The 19,510-nt window shown below is 48.1% G+C and overlaps 1 protein-coding gene across 2 annotated transcripts; it reads left to right on the plus strand.

The window, feature by feature from the left end:
* The first annotated feature begins 375 nt into the window (after positions 1–375).
* On the plus strand, positions 376–11,532 carry SERTAD4 (SERTA domain containing 4). Of its 2 annotated transcripts, XM_025429836.3 has the most exons (4): positions 376–753; positions 5,577–5,768; positions 6,967–7,082; positions 9,008–11,532. In XM_025429836.3, the coding sequence occupies exons 2-4, from the start codon at positions 5,594–5,596 to the stop codon at positions 9,776–9,778; spliced, it is 1,062 nt and encodes a 353-aa protein (XP_025285621.3). In that variant the 5' UTR covers positions 376–753; positions 5,577–5,593; the 3' UTR covers positions 9,779–11,532. The 2 variants fall into 2 exon arrangements, with proteins under 2 accessions (XP_025285621.3, XP_048968032.1); XM_049112075.1 differs by lacking the exon at positions 376–753 and having other exon boundaries at positions 5,527–5,768.
* The last annotated feature ends 7,978 nt before the right edge of the window (positions 11,533–19,510 follow it).

The following is a 19,510-nucleotide window of genomic DNA, read 5'->3' on the forward strand; positions in this document are numbered from 1 at the left end:
GCAAAGGGTGGGAAAGGCACAGATTTCTTTTCTTTTCTTTTCTTTCTTTTTTTTTTTTTTTAATCACACGCACACACAACAACAGAACTAAACCAAATTAAAAAAAAAAAAAAAAAGATTGGGGGGGGTGGACAGCTCAGAAGGTTGCAGAGCGAATAGGTTCTCGGGCTGGAGCCGAGCCCCCGGGGCCAGGGCGGGAGCCGCGAGCGCGTGGGGTCTGGGCTGCGGGCTGGAGCTGCGCCCGCGTGTCCCCGGGCACCGGGAGGGGAGGGGAGGGGAGGGGAGGGGGGAGGGAGGGCGGGGAGGAGGGGAGGAGGGCGGGAAGGAGCGCAGGAGGCAGGGGGCGGGCTGGGGTGGGGGTGAGGGAAGGCGCCCCGCGTGCCGCCTGAGCAGAGGGCGGGCGGGAGAGCGGGCGCGCCTGTCATGCTCCCCCGCTCCCCCGGGGGCATCCTGCAGCACCGCGCCTCCGAGGCCCGCGGGGAGATGGCACTCGGGGTTGACGGGGCTCGCACGCTGCGCGCTAGACAGAGCCGCTCATTACCATAACCGTCTGCGGCGACGGCGGCGCGGCGCCCCAGTGGCGGCGGCGGGACCTGCGGGACCCTCGCCCGCCGCGCACCAGCGTCCTCCGCCCACCGGGCCGCCGGGCCGGGCCCCGCGCGACTGTGCAGCGGCGGCCGGGCTGGCGCCGAGCCCCGAGCGGACCCGCGGCGGCGCGAGCGCTCCGGCCGCCGCCTCCCGGCTGACCCCGCGGTAAGAGCCGAGCCGGGCCGGGCCGGGGAGGGCAGCGGGCGGCCGCGGGGCGCGGGCCGGTCCCCGCGGGCGGCGGCGCGCGCCCCACCCCCCCCGCCGGGGCTCGGCCGGGGCGCGACCCCGGAGCGGGACCCCGCCGGGCGCCGAGGGGCCTTTCCCGGGGCGGGACCCGCCGCCTCCGCGGGCGGGGGGATGCGGCGCCGGGGAGCCCCGAGGGGTCCTGGGCGGCGGTGCCCCAGGGGACGCGCGGGGGGCGGGGGCGGCAGGAGCGGTGCCCCGGGTCTGCCGCCGCGGCGCGGGGCAGGTGGAGAGGGAGGGACCGTGGATGTCAGGAGCGCGCGCCCGCGAGGAGGAGGAGGAAGAGCTGCAGGAGCTGACACCTTCTGTCCTCCGCCACCTCCGCCCCCGCGCTCTCCTCCCCGGCAGCCGAGCGGCGCGGCGGGCGGCGGGCGGCGGCGGCGGGCGGCGGCGGCGGCGGCTGCTCTGTCCTCAGCTCACCTCCCCGGCGGGCTCGCTGCTGCCCGCCCGGCCCACGCCTGCGCCTCGCCCCCCGCCGCCCGCCTCCGCCGCCGCCGCCCGCCTCCGGGCCCCAGCAACTTTCCCGAGCGCCCGGCTGCGGGGGGAGGGGGGAGGGGAGGACGGCCGCCCGCGGGAGGTGCAGGCGCTGCCCCCCGCGCCCCCCGCGCCCCCGACCCCCGCGCCCCGGTCCCGGTCCCGGTCCTGGTCCCGGTCTCGGGCCGCGCAGGGCGCTCCTGGGCTCGGCGGGCGGCGGGCGGCGGGGGCCTCGGCTGCGGCTGCGGCTGGAGCGCGGGGCCCGGGCCAGCCTCGCCAGAGCCCTGCCAGCCGCCGTGAGTCATTTCCTTGGAATCCTACCTTTGGTGTTTATTTCCCTTAGAAGGAAACTTGTTTAAAAAAAAAAAAAAAGAAAGAAAGAAAAGAAGAAGGAGGAAAGAAAGAAAGAGTAATAATAGGTCTCATTCTTCGGGAGAGGCGCTCGGCTCCCGCACGGGGGGGAAGACAACTTGCCTTTGTTCCCAGACACTTGGGGGGTGTTTACTTTCTCCGGCTCCGCTCGCGTCCCCGGGCAGGGCTCGGGGCCGCCGCACCTACCCCCGGGGGTGTGTCTGTGCGGGAGCCGGGACGTGCTGCCTGCAGGGGGTCGGCTCCCCGAGCCTCACCGCCTCGGTCTGGAGTCTGGGATGGGGAGCTCGGCCAGCAGAGCTCGGATGCCCGGACACCCCGTCTTCTCCCTGAGGCCCGGCCCCCGCGGTCCTAGCCCTAGCCCTAGCCCTAGCCCGGGGACCTGACCTCAAGCTCCTGGCCTCTCCAAGCTACAGCGGAGAAATGCACTTCCCAGGGCAGACAGGTGTACTGCAGGGACTAGCAGAAAAGCGACGTCTGTCTATTTAGTAGAAGGGTTGAAGGATTTTATTCCACCCATTCAGCCCCTTGCAGCAGCAGCAGCAGCAGCAGCTGGACAAGCTGTTGGGGTCTTGCTGAGGACAACGTCCAGGCCAAGGGCTTGATTCCACCTGGGCAGCACATGTAGGGCTGGCAGCATCAAAGGTGCATTGGAAACGTCAGCCTTTTGCTTCTCTTCATTTCAGTAGTGGAATCGGATCTCGAGCTGCTTTCATGCTCTTAATGTTCTCTCCTTTCCAATGAGAGATGGGGGGAGGGGTGGGCAAAGAATGACCAGGAGCCCCTGTTAAACCCTAGGTGCCACTGAATCTATAGCCATCCTGTCCTGTGTGCCAGCCACTCCTATTAGCATTACAAGGGCTCCGTGGAAAGAACTAGTCTAACTCATCTGGGGAAACCAAATGGTATAGCCACGCCTTGTAACTTTGCTGTGAGCGGTTGCTGGAGAACCGTGACATTTTAGCTCTCAGCCTTCTGGGAATGCTTGAGGTGTCATTCTACTACATCCAGTTGGGTGACAAGACAGACCTGCAGGAGCCCAAGGCATAAGAGGTTAGGACCTTTTTATTTATTTTTTAAACCCATGTGTAGACAAAACACACTTTAACAACCTTCTTTTGAATCCACTTAACCCCCGATGTTAAAAACAAACAAATTTTACCATAAATGTCTGTCTTTGTGGTTATACCTAATGGTAACAGCACATGAAATTGTGGATTTGAACTTCTGAGCTAGGTGGCAGGATCAAAATGTAAGTCTCATCATACAGAGAATAGTGACAGTTTGGATCTGCACATATAATACAAATAGGGAGTCCTGTGAGACATTGGTGCATAGCACTGAACACTCCCAATTCTTCATGAATGTGGAATTCGCCTTCTTCAGACTAGGAGGACTCAACTGGAAAATTTCCAACCCCCTTCCCCAATAATCCAAAGTCCGAAAGCAAGGAAAACTTACAGAAATCAGATATCATAATGGAAAGAAAGAGCCAAGATAAAAGGACTATGCTGTGTTTCAAATTCAAATGCATCCTGATAGGATTTCATATGCTGGAATCAATACTAGCAAATAGAAACGCTTGAAATCCTTAACAGCCAAAAAAGCTACAACGATAAGTCATTAAAATGGAAATAAACTCTTAGGAACACAAACTAGCACAGGGCCCATATAATGTCCTATTAAACAAAGGTAATTGCTTCTAGGGGGCTTACACATGCTTCACTTTCCTAAGGGGCGTGGATTTGTCAACCTCTAGCTTTATGTCATAAAAGTTCGACATAGACCAAAAGCTTGCGTTTTAGTCCCAGAATCCAGCACAAAAGTGAGTGTGAATTTCAAGCTGGAAAATACTGCTGCAGTCCATGAGGGAGGGCTACTGAGAAAAAGCAGCAATTCATGTGCTCCTGGCAAAAGCACTTACTGATACAACTGTCTTTTTATAATAGGGTAAGAAATCAGACCATTTATGAGAGTCTCCCAGGGAATAAATTATCATGAGGTTTGATACCTTGTTTGGATGCCGGGTTTGAGGGGTGATAGACAGAATAGCTTAGTTTATCAAATCAATGTAGTGTAAATTTCCTGATGACTCAAGAGCAAAATAAATGGCATGTCCCACCATTTCCTTTTAGAGAATATTCGAACCTCTCTCTCTCTCTCTTTTTTTTTTCTTGTAATAAGGTTTTCTAACAAGCCCTTGGCTGCTGCCTCCTTGGAGGGCATTTTAAAAGAGAAAGGGGTAGGTGGTTCAGCGGCCCAAGTCCGCGGGATCCTCCTTCCAGCCACTGACACGGAAGGCCTGGCTTCATTCCTCAGTGAGGTTGGGACAGAATTGAGGATCTGAGGGACGCGTGGATAAAGGATAGAGTCCTTGCTGCCAAGAGCTGCTCTGTTAGCCAGAGGGACACTGTCACTTCCGTGAAGCTATGTCCCCCTCCCCTGGTGGTTTTCCTTCTTTTACCTGGAAGTGGACCCTGGTTGATAACAGAAAGGTGACCACAGGCTCCCCCTAAACCCCACTCGCTTTGCCCTCTCCCCAAAACGTTAGGAGCTGTGTAATTCGGAAGAGAAGCCACGAACTAGACCCTTAGCGTGTATCTGAAAGACAGTCTTCAGAAAGCAGGCCTGACATCACTCTTCGTGACAGTTCTTTAAATGGCAAAGTGAGCTAGTGGAGGTTCAGGTCTTGTCAAAGGAACTGGCGGTTAATAAGGCGCGGAGGCTTTTCTCTGCTGTCACCTCTGATCTCCGCCCCGTGTAGGTCCTTTTGCTTTCAGTAGCAAACCCCTGTCCCTCCCTTGAACTCCCCCTTGACCCTGCCTCGGGCCTCAGTGGGGACCCAGGGGAGCCTGAGCGCCCCAGCCCCGCAGGAGCCCCCGGGCATCACCGCAGGCCCCAGGCAAGGGCGTGAACTGGGGCCCGGGCAGCCGCGTGGTGCCTCCTGGAAAGTTCCTGCCTTGTGTCTGGGCCTTGCGGAGGGAAGAGTTGCCGGCTGCCTCTGGCCCCGAAGCCCTGGCTCCTGTTTAATATTCTCTCTGCTCCGTTGATGTTGTGCTTGGCTCCTGTGGGGCTGCAACTCCCGGCTTGAAACTGGAGCCAATTTTCTGTCTTCATCTTACAGTGTTTTGACTGGAGGCAGATCCAGTTCAGGCCGATCAGGGCTGGTGGAAACAACTACCAAGTGTGTCTCTGTCTGCTTCGTTTTGGGAGAAGAAAGTGGAGGGAGCCCCAGAATGTTGTAGAGCAACCGGCCCTGCGGAAAGGAAGAGGGGGCAGGCGCACAGCCCGAACCCCTGAGAGCATCAGTAGGGATTACGGTCGAGATATCTGCTTCCCCACCCTATTCTTTTGATTGATTAGCAGAATTCATCAAAGGAGACTCTGGGGGGGGGGGGGGGGGGATTGACCAGAAAATTGATTTTGCCTTATTAATAGAAAGGAAGCGCCAGGGTTTTGGACTTGCCTCTTAGCGGTGCGTCTTCTGCAGGAAGGTCAGGGGGAAAATGTGTTTAGGAGGCAAAGCAGCTGTCTCCAAGAGGGCTGAGGGGAATCTGAGAACAATAAGAAATGGGATTTTAAAGATCCGCCCATGAAATGCAGATTGCTGAACACAGAAGCTGAGCTAATAGCAGTGAGAGAGTTTGCTGAGGTTTCCTTTGAAAAAATAATAAAATGTTTCAGGGTGAAGGGGAGGACCGAGAAGTAAAAGTTTCCCAAAGCAAAGGAATGAAAATGCCAAGGCCATCCCCTGGCTTACTCTTGATTAGGGCTGTTTTCTTTTCTTTTTTTTTTTTTTCCTTTTCTTTTCCTTTCCTTTTCTTTTTTTCTTCCTCTTCTTCTTCTTCTCTCTCTTTTTTTTTTTTTTTTTTTTTTTTTTTTTTTTTTTTTTTTTTTTTTAGATCTGAGGCTGTCAGAGATGACTCTGGTTCTGTCCATGAATAGATTCTGCGAGCCCATTGTCTCAGAAGGAGCTGCTGAAATTGCTGGGTACCAGACGCTATGGGAGGCTGACAGCTACGGAGGACCGAGCCCCCCTGGGCCAGCACAGGCTCCTCTCCAGGGAGACCGGGGAGCCGGTCCCCCACTGGCAGGTACTGCCCTTGACCTTCCCCTGCTGCCCTCTGCGGCTCTGCAGCCAGACTAGTGGGCGGGGGTGGTGTCTGGAGCGCCCGTCTGAGCTCAGAGAGCACTTGCTCCAGAGACTTCCCAGGCTGCAGGCTGCCTGTGCACCTCTCCTAAGTGAGCCCAGGGCTCCAGGGACAGGACCAGGGGTGATCGTTAAATTGCACTCAAACAGGAGTCCACATGTGCTGCTGCTTCCTGCGTAAGTCATTGCCACCTATATTTTTAAAAGAACCAAACCAGATTTTGATATTTCACGTGGGGAGCTGCACGGTTCTCTCCCAGCTACACAAGCCCTGGTGAGCTTGACAATGAAATCTTTATCCCATGAGACATAAAGGAATCTGCACTTTGGGCCAGAAGCTATGTGTCTCCTCTTTTTATTAAGCACACAGTTGGCTTTCGTATTCAGGAGAAAAATGTTTTTAAACACAGAAATATGTTCTTCCTGGTTCTTTACTCTTAGTATTCTAAGGTAAGTTCCTTGGGTTTTTGTGTTGTGGTGTACTTTAAACAACAACAACAGCAACCTAAAATGTAAAATAAGTACTCCTTGAAGTTCCTTTTGAATTAAAAGCTCTGTTCTTTAAAAATTAGACCCCACTTTAGTTCATGGTTGACACGTGACATGCTTGCGAGAGAAAAAAAGGACGTTGGTTAGCCCAAATTTTGATTTTAAATTAAGAGATTTTCAGTTTCGTATTTTGAGAGAAGGAATATTATAACTCCAGTGTGCAGTTAGTCATCTCCTTCCTTATCTACAGCCAGTAATATTTTAGAATTATTTGGTCATTAGTACTTACAGTTAACAATGTATAAATTTGAGCAGTGGTGTCCTATTATGGGTTTAATTAAACAGTTTGAATAAATGCTATTCTCCCCTTTATCAGTTTTGCTATTTGTGCATAGAATTAAGATTCTGATTATTTAGCAAGTGCTGACATGGGTCCCTTTTGCTTTATGATTACTTAGAAATCCTTGCCTCACCTGGGTTGCAGAATTTTGTGTGATAACAACTGTTAAGACAAATGTTTATTTTTAATCACCACATGTACAGACAAATATGTAGCCAAGTCATCTTCTATAAGGAAATTAAAGGAAAGTATTTTGTTTGGAGAACCTCTGGCAAACCGCATGTCATTTGTCATATCTGATTTATTACCACAGGATCACATTACAGGGGAATTTCAAATCCTATAACAACATCCAAGATCACATACTTTAAGAGGAAGTATGTGGAAGAAGAGGATTTTCACCCACCACTCAGCAGCTGTAGCCATAAAGTATGTTTTTTTAATAGTCATTATTTTTATTAAGAGTTAAAGATACTTTGTAACAGTTGCTTGATCCATTTCCAGAATTGTTCCACCCAAGCAATGAAAACGAGCCACTTCTCCGCAGAGCCATATTAATCGCTGTCACTTTTTTGGGTCCTGTGTTATTTTCACAAGTAGTTGAAGAAAGAGCCAGCAGGAGCTCCTCTACCCAGAAATAACAGAATTATATAATCCAAGCAACATCTTTTTTACAACTGATTTGATTGTTCTCAAGTTGCATTAGTGGTTATGAGCAGCCCGTGTTTTCACGCGTGTGCAGAAATGCGTGTTCTTTCCCGACATCTTCCCCCTCCCCAAGCTCTAGGTCCCACGGCCAGTGCCACTTCTGTGTGTGCCCACCTGGGAGCGGTCCCCCAGGGCTTCTCTTGACCCCTTGGAGGTGGCCTCACTACCCCTTGAGTGTGCGCACGCAAGTAGAAACACGCACTTCGTTGTACATTCATTATGTTTGTTCAGTTTGTTAAAATCTGTAATTCATTCCCTAGAAAAGACCACAGCTGTCTCTTCTGCATGTGTAAGAAGAAAATAGTGGGATCCAAGAAATGCCTGGAAGTATGAAACTGGCCACCTAAGCTTTCCAGATACCAGTTCTTTTTCCTTATGGTTCTCTTCCTTTACAAACTGTCTACAGATTTCAGCAGGGAGGATATAACCCAGACCATAGTTGTCTGAAGTACGGAGAGGATTTTGGATTTTTCGATTCCTCTTCCTGTCTCCTCTTCCCCGCCCTCTCCTCACCACCCCATAAGCTTGTCGTTCAGATGTTGCCTTGACCTTGCTCATGACGACACTGGCAGGCATTGGCAGGTGCTGCTGGGCTTTTCCCTGAATGTATAGTTCCTGCCTTTGGTTAACCTAGGTTGGCTTCCTTCACAGCCCCTCAGGTCATGCTACCAGGTGGCTTTTTTTTTTTTTTTTTTTTTTAATTTAATGATCTGGAAGAGCTGGTTGCCAGGACACAAGCAGTTTATTTCCTCTTTTCATTTCTGTGTTAACGGTTGTAGCCTTTCCCAGTGGCTGCTGGATTTGTACCGTCATCACCCACTGGTAGTATCCTACTGCCCAGAAGTGAGTCTTCCCATTTCCTCCCCACCTCTCTTCTCCTGCCTGGCCCTGGAAGGAGGCCTACTTTGGCCCTTCACTGCCAGATCCTGTCGGGCTGAGCCTCAGTTCCTGTTGTCCCTCTATCACGTAAGGGTAATTGCAAGTGTGAAACCCTTGTCTCTCAGAGAGACAGTCCTGAAAGCAACTCTCATGCTCCTGGCCAGGATTTGAAGTAGACTTACTGTGACCTGCATTTTGACATCTTTCAAAAGATCTTTATTGACCTCATAATATGTGAGTGTGTGTGTGTGTGTGCACATGTGCATGGGTTTGTATATACACAGAAAAGCACAAGCGTCCTATGAGTACAGCTTGCTGAGTTTCACAAAATGAACATATCCGTGTAACTAGCATCCAGATCAAGCAACAACATAACCAGCGACTGAGAACCCCCTCCTTGTACCCCTCATTACTACCTCTCTGTCCTCCGGAGAGATTGCTCCCCTGACTTCCAGCAGTGTAGATGAGTGTTCTGTCTTTCTACATTTTCCCCGTTGGACTCTCTAAATGCCAACAACCTGACCTGTCCCCACTGAGGTCTGCACCGTGACCAGATTCCCAGGTGCTTGACCACACCGTGGAGTCTGGAAGGGTGGATGTTAGCCACATCAGGGATCTTTATGGTTCCCTAAATGAACCCCGGGAGTTGGGGGAACAAGACCCCAGCATTCCCAGATCCAGACACTGCCAAGAAATACACAGTGATAACATGTTGACATGTAATAGCCTATGTCCTCTGAATTCTCTTCCCTTTTTGGATTTTTCAGACCATCTCAATTTTTGAGGAACGAGCCCACATCCTTTATATGTCCTTAGAAAAGCTAAAGTTTATCGATGATCCCGAAGTGTACCTCCGAAGATCTGTCCTTATAAACAATTTGATGAAAAGGATCCATGGAGAAATCATCATGCAGAATAACTGGTGCTTTCCTGCCTGCTCTTTCAATGGCACCTCCGCCCAAGAGTGGTTTATGGCTCAAGACTGTCCTTACCGGAAACGACCACGGATGGCCAAAGAGGAGTGTGAAAAGTTTCATGCCTGCTGCTTTTACCAAGAATGTGGTGGTCACTACCTAAATGGACCCCTTTCTCTCCATGCTAGTGTCGGAAGTGCCTCCACCACTGCCCCGTCTTCCTCCTCCTCCTCCTCCTCCTCCTCCTCCTCCCCCCCTCTGCCTTTACCGAGTTGTTCCCACCAGGTGGATTTTGATGTAGGCAGCGCACCTGTTTACAAAGGTGATGGCCAGGTACCTGCCAATGAAATCTTTGTCACTAATGTCAGGTCACTAGGTGTTCAGGAAAAGGCCCCAGTAAGTGATGAGAAAGCAAATAATGACACCAGCAGGGATGGTGGCCCCCTAAGCCATGAACCTGGGGGAAATGACCTTGCTTTTGAGTGCAAAGGCCAATTTTACGATTATTTTGAGACTGGATATAATGAAAAAAGCAATGTGAGTGAGTCTTGGAAAAAGTCCTTAAGGAAAAAGGAGCCTTCACCAAGTAACAAACCGTGCTGTGGCAAAGGGAGTAAAATATGAGCCATCTTTTCACCGAAACTTCTGAAGCATGCACAGCATGATCAATTAGCTCTCATAAATTTTATTTTGAATGGATTTTATAGTTTTGTACAACTGATAAAATTATGCCATGAACATGCCGTGTCGTTTTAATGCCTGGAGAGCAGATTGCATAAAACATCTGTATAGTAGGCATCAGCGAGCCTACTAAAATGTGGTGATGTTCCCAAGAAAACAGTTGACTTAATGCTTAAAAGTATACCTTAGTTGTCCTACAGAAAAGGTCAGTAGATTAGACTGGGGGACAACGTGCCCTTGTGATCTTTCCATTACCCCCCCAAGGAGCCTGTCACTAGCTAAGAAACTGCATCATGTTTGCCAATTAATGAGGTAGTTATTTGGAAAGCAAACCAACATAACCAGCAAAGGATGCCTGCTTCTTCTCTATGATACAGTATTTTTTTCTGAATAAAAGACCGAAGACAGGGAGCTAGATGAAGTGGCTTCACCGTGCCGTGAAGTACTTGTATTTAACAGTCTTGGGTGACAGATGAAAATAGGATGTAACATAATGAAACACCTGTCTGGGTGCGGCAATCAACAATATGTAGAAGGGTAATCCCTGCAAGTTCCTGGCTTGCCTGTGATGCGTGATTAGGCAGTTAGAGAGGTGTTATACAGGGCGATTTTTGGTGCCTTACTTTATCTTAATTTTTGCCAATGTGAAAATTAAGGATAAATCAGAGTTACAGCAGGGATTTAACAAACAGGAAAAAAAAATACACAGGGTGGATCAATATTGTTTGGAAACCGTTAACTTCGAAACTATTGTGTTCAACTTTTGATTCAACATCTCTATTCTTCCTTTGTTTTTGATGCCCAATTGCTTTTGGATTTGGCATTTTTAGAAAGGGATGGGGGAAACAATAGAGCTGTTAGAAACCAGCACTAAGCTGCTTGAGCTTTTCTATGGCAACGGTCCGTTGCTGGGGTTTGGGTTTTTTGGGTTTTGGGTTTTTGTTTTGTTTTGTTTCCTTGTCCAATGAAGTTCATGAACCAGTGGCATGCATTATACTTTAATCTGTTTTGCATCATTTCACTCGTTTAGATTATAAAAAGCATGTGGTTTTTTATATATGACTTTTGCTGTTGATTAAGAAGCACAATGTTAATAAATGATGTGGTGATCAATGAGGTTTTATCTTAAAGAATGTAAAGACTTTAGTTTTTGGAAAGTTATTTTGGAGAAATGGGACTCAGTTGGCAATAGCTACCATGTATTTGGTCGACGTTTTTCTCAATGATTTCTTTAATTTGTATGTTTGCAAGAGTGTTCAGAGTGCCCCTCTGACCGTCCTTCCTTCTACTCCAGCCAACTCCTCCTGCTAAACTGTATTCCAATTTCCAAGGTTGCTAATTGACTAGGGCCTCCTTAAACAATACTTCACGGGAACCAAATGCCAAACGGAGGAAATAAGTAAGTCCTCCCAGTTTCTCCAAGATAAAGCTTTTTTATTATTGCTATTAATATTAAATATAGGTCTCATTCATACAGTGTATGAGTAGGATCATCATTTGGACAATGTCCACAAGGACCAATTTTTAAAACATGTTCTTGTGTTATGGCTAAATAGTCTAGTAATGTTTTGTCCTTTATTTTCAATATTTGATAAACATTTGATGTTGAAAACTTAGATGATAGATGCTTGTATATGAACGTGTTGTAATAAAGTGAGGTTTTCTTGATATATATTTATTAAAACGATCAAAATTCATTACGATTTTATTTTAATGACTATCGGCAATGTTTCTCTTTTCTGTTGCTCTTTCTCCTTTAAAAAATTCAAGAGGTCTGGTGGGCAGTGGCCACACAGGAGTTTTCAAAATGAAAGACTACTTTAAGAGGTCAATCTGACAGGTGTTTCAGAATGATCCAAATGTGTGCGTTTAGATTTCTGTGGATTAGGAGGCCAATGTTAATAAATGATGTGGTTGGTTATCAAGAAGGTTTTATCTTCAAGAACAGATTCATTTTTGCAAAGTTTCTGACAAAAAATAGCGTAACATACTGGATGCATCCTAGCTGGTTGCTTTATGAAATGTCAAATTGTCAAAAAGATGACCCAAATGTCAATGGTTGAAACAGCTATAGATTATGGCTGGTGGTTTTCCAAGCAACTTTGTATTAATGTTATTCTTAGAGGCTAATATTTGATAAAGGGAGAAAGCTAGTTGGAAGCTTAATTTGTCAAAAGTAGCATTCTTACTATGAATGTGATACATCCTAGAGATTTTTTTAAAAGATTTTATTTATTTATTCATGAGAGACACAGAGAGGCAGAGACACAGGCAGAGGGAGAAGCAGGCCTGATGCAGGGAGCTTGATATGGGACTTGATCCCGGGACTCCAGGACTCCAGGACCACGCCCTGGGCCAAAGGCAGGCACTAAACCGCTGAGCCACCCAGGGATCCCCATCCTAGAGATTTTAAATATGAAAGAGATGACATCCTTTTGCTTTTTAGAAGCCACTAGCATTATCAGGTAATGTTTCTCTTGATGGCCAAAATTGTAAATGACAGAGTTGGTGATTTTCCACAGCACTCACCTGAGCTTCGGGCCCAGACATCTGCTCAGCAGAACCAACTGGAGCTTCTAGCTGGACAACTGGGGCTTTGAATTTGCATTTTTAATTCTTAGCCATCAAGTTTTTGTCTCTAAGACATTTCTAGCATACCGAGAGACATACTCCCCCTCCCACCCCTTAAAAAGCCCTAAGCATCCATTCAAATAAAAATGTTCCTTTTGTTGGTATGAGAACTTTAGGGCCTTTTATGTGCCTCCATCACCATTTCTACTCAGAAGATAATCAGATTTTTCCAGAGTGGCCAAGGCACAGATGATAATTCTACTAACTGGGTTCCATAGTTCTGTCTCAGAGATTGGTAAACCTAAGACTCTCTTCACCCCACACTCTGTCTACCCACCTGGAAGTAGCACCTTTTCTCATTGCTGTGCTTTGCTTTAAGGAAAACCTGATAGGGCAGATTCCAGACTTCTAAAAGTTAAATGAGGGGAAATCTTCACTTAAGAAAATGGCCCAGCTCCCCCCAAGAATGCCTTTAATTGCTGCTCCCTGAGGCATCTAGGTGCACCTCATTAACCAAATCATTAACCTTTGCCTCTGGTCCTTCCCCTCTAAAAGTGGTGATTGTAGAAGACTGTCTGGCAGAGGCACTTTAAAAGAAGACAGATATCCTCAATCATATGCTCCCACTCCTAAAATCCTATTATTCCTTACTTCACCTTGAAGGGGGTGCCAAAGACAGGATTATAAGCGGCCAGGATTTGGAAAGAAGGTAGAAAAACTCAACTGGTGGAAGTGAGTATCTAAGGACCAGTCACTAATTAGGGTAAAGCGTGCGTCTTTGGCATGATCTTTTAAGACAATAGAGATTTTGAGCATTTTGTTTCATATGGCCTGAAGCAAGTGAATGAACCTTTATTTTCAGAGATCATAGTTAACTCCATCAAAGCAGGCCTGCCCACCCCTCCAATCATGAACTTGTTTTACAGCTCCGCTTAATGACTTCCTTTTGGTGTATCTAGAGAAGAGCTGAGAACAACTTGCAGCAGACATGGGCGTTTAAGAGATGTCAACCTCACAATAAATATCAGACAAAGATATAAGGATTCCTATGCAATGCAGCGAGGCTTTTGTGTTCCTCAAACAAGTTGTGAGCAGAAAACGTTTTTGGAAATAATTAGTTGTTTAAATCCATTTTGATCACAGCCCCTTAAATTTGAAGTCATTTCACTTGTACTTAAGGTTATCCTTGGCAGTTTTGCTGGGCTTTTTTCAAAATCAAGGATTCAACAGGCCATGAGCGATGATGATTTATTTCTTCCTTTCTTTCAAGATTTTTACTCATCCATTCATGAGAGACACAGAGAGAGAGGCAGACACAGGCCAAGGGAGAAGCAGGCTCCCTGTGGGGAGCCGGATGCGGGACTCCCTGACTCCGGGATCAAGCCCTGAGCCAAAGTCAGACAGATGCTCAACCGCTGAGCCACCCAGGTGTCCAGAGCAATGATGGTTTAAAGGAGATGCGGAACTGTCCCATGAAGAGAGGAGTGAAATCAGTATTTCAGTAATGGGAGACAATGTATGGTTTCTAGTAATTCATTTTAATAAGATTGCTGTGTTTTGATTGTGGTTTAAAATAAAATGCATTCAGGATCTTTTAAGTTACTACTCAACGCCGTCATTGCTCGCCTACAGTTCCAGTGTGTAAGAGAGGTAGATCATCTACACATGGCGAAAACTACTCCATTGGATGTGAGAGCTACATGACCAAGGGTGAAACACTTCCTACTTTAGAGATTGTTTCCAGCCCTGTGTACATGCCATATTTCAATTGGGAGAATTCACTTAGGAAAAGCACTTGAAAAGATGTAAGTTATGAACACTTGAATCTCGCATCCTGCCATAAAGTGCATCAGCAAGTGAGTTTAATAAAACATGCTGTTTAAAATAGTCTGTAATTTCCTGTTTCTGCGTTTCCCTTCAGTATCTGTGACAGGCTGAAGAACCATGACTACACAAAGGGCATTTACACAAGCTCGTCTGGTGGTGTTTGCAAACCACTGCTAGGAGCTTCGTCTTCTTTGGTAAACAATTCTCTGGTGGGCTGTCGATGGTTGTTGTTTTTTTCCTTGGTGTTGGTCCAATTTGTTAATTTTGAAAATGCAAACTACTTATTCATAGCCTGGAAACACCTGCTTTTGACCGCAGTGAAACTGATAGAACGTATGGAGATGAATTAGTCATTGCTTATGAAAGTACCCACGTTTTTCTCAACCCCATTTTTAAAACTGTTCCCTTGATTTAAAATTATAAACTCCTATAAAATGCCATATCTTGGGGATGGAACACGCAAAGAGAGAACTTGCAGGGACGTAAGTTGTGATCTTGCTTCCTGCCAAGATCCCAAGACCATAGACAAATAGCAAAATTGGGGAGACACCCAAGCCACCCTAAGGCCTGTGCCGCCCAGGCTGGCTTGGCTTTCAACAGGCATTGCCCTCATCCAGGTCATTCCATGGCAGCAGCTGGGTCCACGCATCAGGCAGGTGATGCTCCTTTCCCCTGCTGATACTCCTTCTGCGTATGTTTTCTGAGGGGAGTGCAATAAGCTACAATCAGATGTGACATAACTCTGTATCCTGGCAATCAAGAAGCAGAGCTTTCTCAGTGCACCTGGCCCAGCACTCAGGCATCTATAGCTTCCCCAAAACTCACAAGACACCTGTGTGCATGATAGGGAAAAGGTGGAGATTGACAGGCTCTCAGGCACAGGATTTCAGCGAAAAGGTTAGGAGTCGCTCTCTGATGGAGTAGAGGTAAGGAGTTTGAGTGAGATGAACAGTGCCCCACATGCATTGCAGAGTGGACTCACTTTCTTTAGGGAAAAGTCTAAAGATAAAAAGGAAGACTTTTTTTTTTTTTGTCAACTTCTTTAAGAAAGAAAAACCATTTTATTTTATTTTATTTTATTATTTTTTTTTTAGAAAAACCATTTTAGGGATTAAAGGATTTCCCTTTTGTTTTCGCAAGAAGAAAGCAATGGCTTGTCTGCCCTTTCTGGAAGCTGGGAGTGTTCCTTGTTGTTTTCCAAGTCCTTAGATGCTGTGCTTTTCAATTAACCCAGCAAATGACCTTTGTGACTAGGTACAGTTATTAGTCCGAGGTACCTCTCTCCTGTTCAGTTCAACGGCTCAGTGGTTGTGGGGTTCTCATGAGACCAGCATAAAGCTGAGGGTTAAGAGTGGGATTTGGAATCACTGCCTGGATGCACATCCCAGCTCTGCTACTGTAGCTGTGCACTCTTGACCTTGGCCTGCAGCCCCTTGACTTTCCAGTGCCTCGATTTCCACATCTATAAACTAGGGTTGCATAATGTACTCACCAGGCAAAGTTGCCAGGATTAAAGACTTTAATATCAGGGAAATGACCCACCCTTGCCTGAATGCACATAATGGGTATGCAGTGAGCCTCCAAGACCTCTCCACTAACATCCCTGGATGCCCCGAAGGCAGGACCCTGACAGTACCAGATCCTCCTTTTGTGGAAAGTGTTCCTTCAGCCTTTTGGGTTCTGTACAACAAGCTTGAAACAAATACAGAGGTGATGTGAAACCTGGGGACCGGGGACCCTTAGACTTTGGTAAAGTAGTCATTGGTGTTCTTGAGGCATTTTTAACATTTCAAAAGGTTTACTGGAAATCATAAAATTTCCTGAAAGCAGCTGCATAGGCTACCCCACGGCAGATTGCTTTCCTGTTGCTTGGAATTAAACCAGCTCTGGGTTAACACAGCCCAAACAAGAAGAAACTCTGGGAAAACGCAGGCATTATCCTCAGTAAATACAACTGGTTTCATAGATAGGATCTCTCAGAACATTGACTACCTGAAGGGAATAAAAGGCATCCCTATAAGTGAAAAGTTGAAAAACCACTAACCTCTGACTCATTCCTAGGATTTGTCAAAGTTCACGTTTATTCAGTTAAGGTATTATTCTCTTAGATTTAGTTTTCACTCAGAAAAAAAAAATGCAGTATTGAGTAAATGAACATGGATAATTTAGACCCAAAATGATTTCTAGTGTTCCTACATCTGGTAATGGAGACCAAAGAATTATCTTCTGGATATGGATATTCATAACTTTGAGGACATGTCCTATCATAAAATAACTAGGATACACTTTTCACCGATAAGATCTAAATTTAAAAAGCAGATTAGCTAGAGAGTGGTTATTCCTACTTCAAGATTTCATTCTTTTCTATGTTGCCTTTAAACTCAGAGCCCTGGATCCCTGGGTGGCGCAGCGGTTTGGCGCCTGCCTTTGGCCCAGGGCGCGATCCTGGAGACCCGGGATCAAATCCCACGTCGGGCTCCCGGTGCATGGAGCCTGCTTCTCTCTCTGCCTCTCTTTGTGTGTGTGTGTGTGTGACTATCATAAATAAATAAATAAATTTTAAAAATAAAATAAACTCAGAGCCCAACTAATGGCTTCAAAATAGGATTCCCTTTAACAAATGACGTTTCCTTTCCTCCTAACTTTTCGAGAGTTTCTGTTTTTCCGTAGGGTGAGGCACACTTGTAGTGATGCTTGCTCACTGGTAGGTTTGAAATGAGAACCAAACTGAACCACACGGTTTGACAAACAGGCACCCAAATGTAATAAAAGAAAATGCAATATTGCACCATGACCCTTCCAAGACTTTTCTGCAACAGGTTCTCCTCCAACCCTAACAGGCTCTAGGATCTCCTGACTGGCACCAATAGTTGCCATTTCAGCTGAGAGAGGCACTGGGAAGCCAGGACACCCTCAATTTACCCAGGGACATCTAGGCTGGCCATCTCCAGATCCTTGTCCCCTCTGTGTTTGGACACCGAGCATCTAGAGTAGATACTTCATTTTCCTGCAGGTGGAATACGGAGCAGTAAGGATGATTGATTACAATTCTCAACCAGTTCAGCCTTAACCCATCTGGTTTTAGCCGAGATGACTTAATGTAGAAGGGCAGTGAGGGATGGGGGTCAGGGCATCTGTCTGTCTGAAAACAATATTGGTCTCTGCCCTGAAAGGACCCGTAAAGAGATCCTGGGGCCATCAGTCCACCTGGTTGTCTTAACGGATGAATAAATAGGCACATGCGAGGAACCCTGGGAGGGGATTTGTAAGGATTGATTTCCAACTCTCATTCTCATGACGGATCAAAAAAGGTTTATAATCAATCAATCATTCTAAAAAATTTTATTTTTCCCCCTGCAGTCTATTGTATTGATTTCCGATCAAATGACTGCTGTTTCTTAATAACAAAATTATTACCAAGTTAAGATTGTGAGCCCTAGAGTCGGACTTAGGAGACAGGTCCTTGCCCATTCCTACCACCCACTAGCTGTCTAACGGTGACAAGCCCCTTAACATCTCTGGGTCTTGGGATCCCTGGGTGGCGCAGTGGTTTAGCGCCTGCCTTTGGCCTGGGGCTCGATCCTGGGGACCCGGGGTCGAGTCCCACGTCGAGTCCCACGTCGAGTCCCACGTCGAGTCCCACGTCGAGTCCCACGTCGGGCTCCCAGGGCATGGAGCCTGCTTCTCCCTCTGCCTGTGTCTCTGCCTCTCTCTCTCTCTCTCTCTCTCTCTCTCTCTCTCTCTGACTATCATAAATTAAAAAAAAAAAAATCTCTGGGTCTTGATATCCCATCTGTCAGATGATGAGGCTGGATTCAGACAGCATCTAGGATTGGTCTCTTCTGGCCCTAACATTTGTGATTCTAACAACCAACGGGTCTTTCCCAAGATTTTCACCTGCATTTTCTACAAGTCACCCCATCCTTTCCTTCTCCAGGATGCCTCCCCACCATCCCCACTACCCCCTGCCCCCCATGAAAGGGAGAAACTGCTTCTGGATGTTTCTTAAAAAGAATAAATCTTGGGATCCCTGGGTGGAGGAGCGGTTTAGTGCCTGCCTTTGGCCCAGGGCGTGATCCTGGAGACCCGGGGTTGGGCTCCCCGTGCATGGAGCCTGCTTCTCCATCAGCCTATGTCTCTGCCTCTCTCTCCCTCTCTCTCTCTCTCTGTGTGACTATCATAAATAAATAAAAATTAAAAAAAAGAATAAATCTCATAGTTTTCCTGTCCAGTATGATTTTCTGCATGTGGCTGCTAACCTATTGTCTGTACATTCCTCCAGATAGGCCATGCTCCCCCCGCGGTGTCTCAGTACAGCACCCCCCCCAGTACTCCGCAGTCCACCCTCCCCACCACCCAACAGACATTAGCCCATTAGCCAGCCAGCCACCTCGCTTCTCCTCCTGGCACAAAGTTATCCTCTCCTTCAAGCAACCAGCTTGCCTGCCCTGTGCAGGCAGGAGATCTGCGAACCCTCTTCTCTCTCATGTTTATGAGTAATAAAATAGCGGACTTCCCCCCCTTCTTTTTATGAAGACAGTCCTTGCAGCTGTGACTATAACTGTTGTTGGGTTGTTGTTGTTGTTGTTTTTTTTTTTTCCATACGAGCCAAGATTATGGTCCCATAACCCAATTAGTGTCATTTGGTGGTGGTCCAAGTGCTTCCCCTGCACGAGTTTTAATTTGGGGATCCCCGGAGGCTGCACTCCACATCTGTAGCCGGCCTGTTCTTCCTCTCCCCTTATTTGCTCGAGGTTTATGGGAGGATTAGCTGTGTGGTCTGGGAGGCGGCTGCTTCGCTTTCATCCGCTCTGCTCTCGAGCCGCCGAGGAGCCTTTTACTTTTCATCAAGCCCTGGCACCTGGAGGGCGGGCAGCCGGGGCGACTGGAATGAATCAGTGGCTGCCCCGCAGGCCCCGGGGGGCGCGGCCCCGCGAGCGTGGGGGAGGGGAGCGCGCAGGGAAGGAAGCCCATTGGGCGCTCGCGGCCTCGCCAGGCTGGGCCCGGCCGGGATCCCGGGTGCGGGGCGCGGCCCCCCCACCCCCCACCCCGCCCCCACTCCCTGGCTGGCGAGGGCTGGCGAGGGCTCCCGGCGCTCATTGTGCAGGCAGCTGGCACCAGCTGGGAAGGGAATTAGCATAACAAAGAGCCGGAGCGAGCGCGGCGCGGCCCGGCGGGGGCTCTGCGGAGCGCCCGGGGCTCGGAGGAGCCGCGCCGTCAGCCGCCGCGCAGCGCCCGGGGCCGCGGGGCCGGAGCGCCTCGGAGCGCCGCGGAGCG

This window comes from Canis lupus, chromosome 7 (genome assembly GCF_003254725.2).
Source record: "Canis lupus dingo isolate Sandy chromosome 7, ASM325472v2, whole genome shotgun sequence".
Classification (NCBI taxonomy): Eukaryota; Metazoa; Chordata; class Mammalia; order Carnivora; family Canidae; genus Canis; species Canis lupus.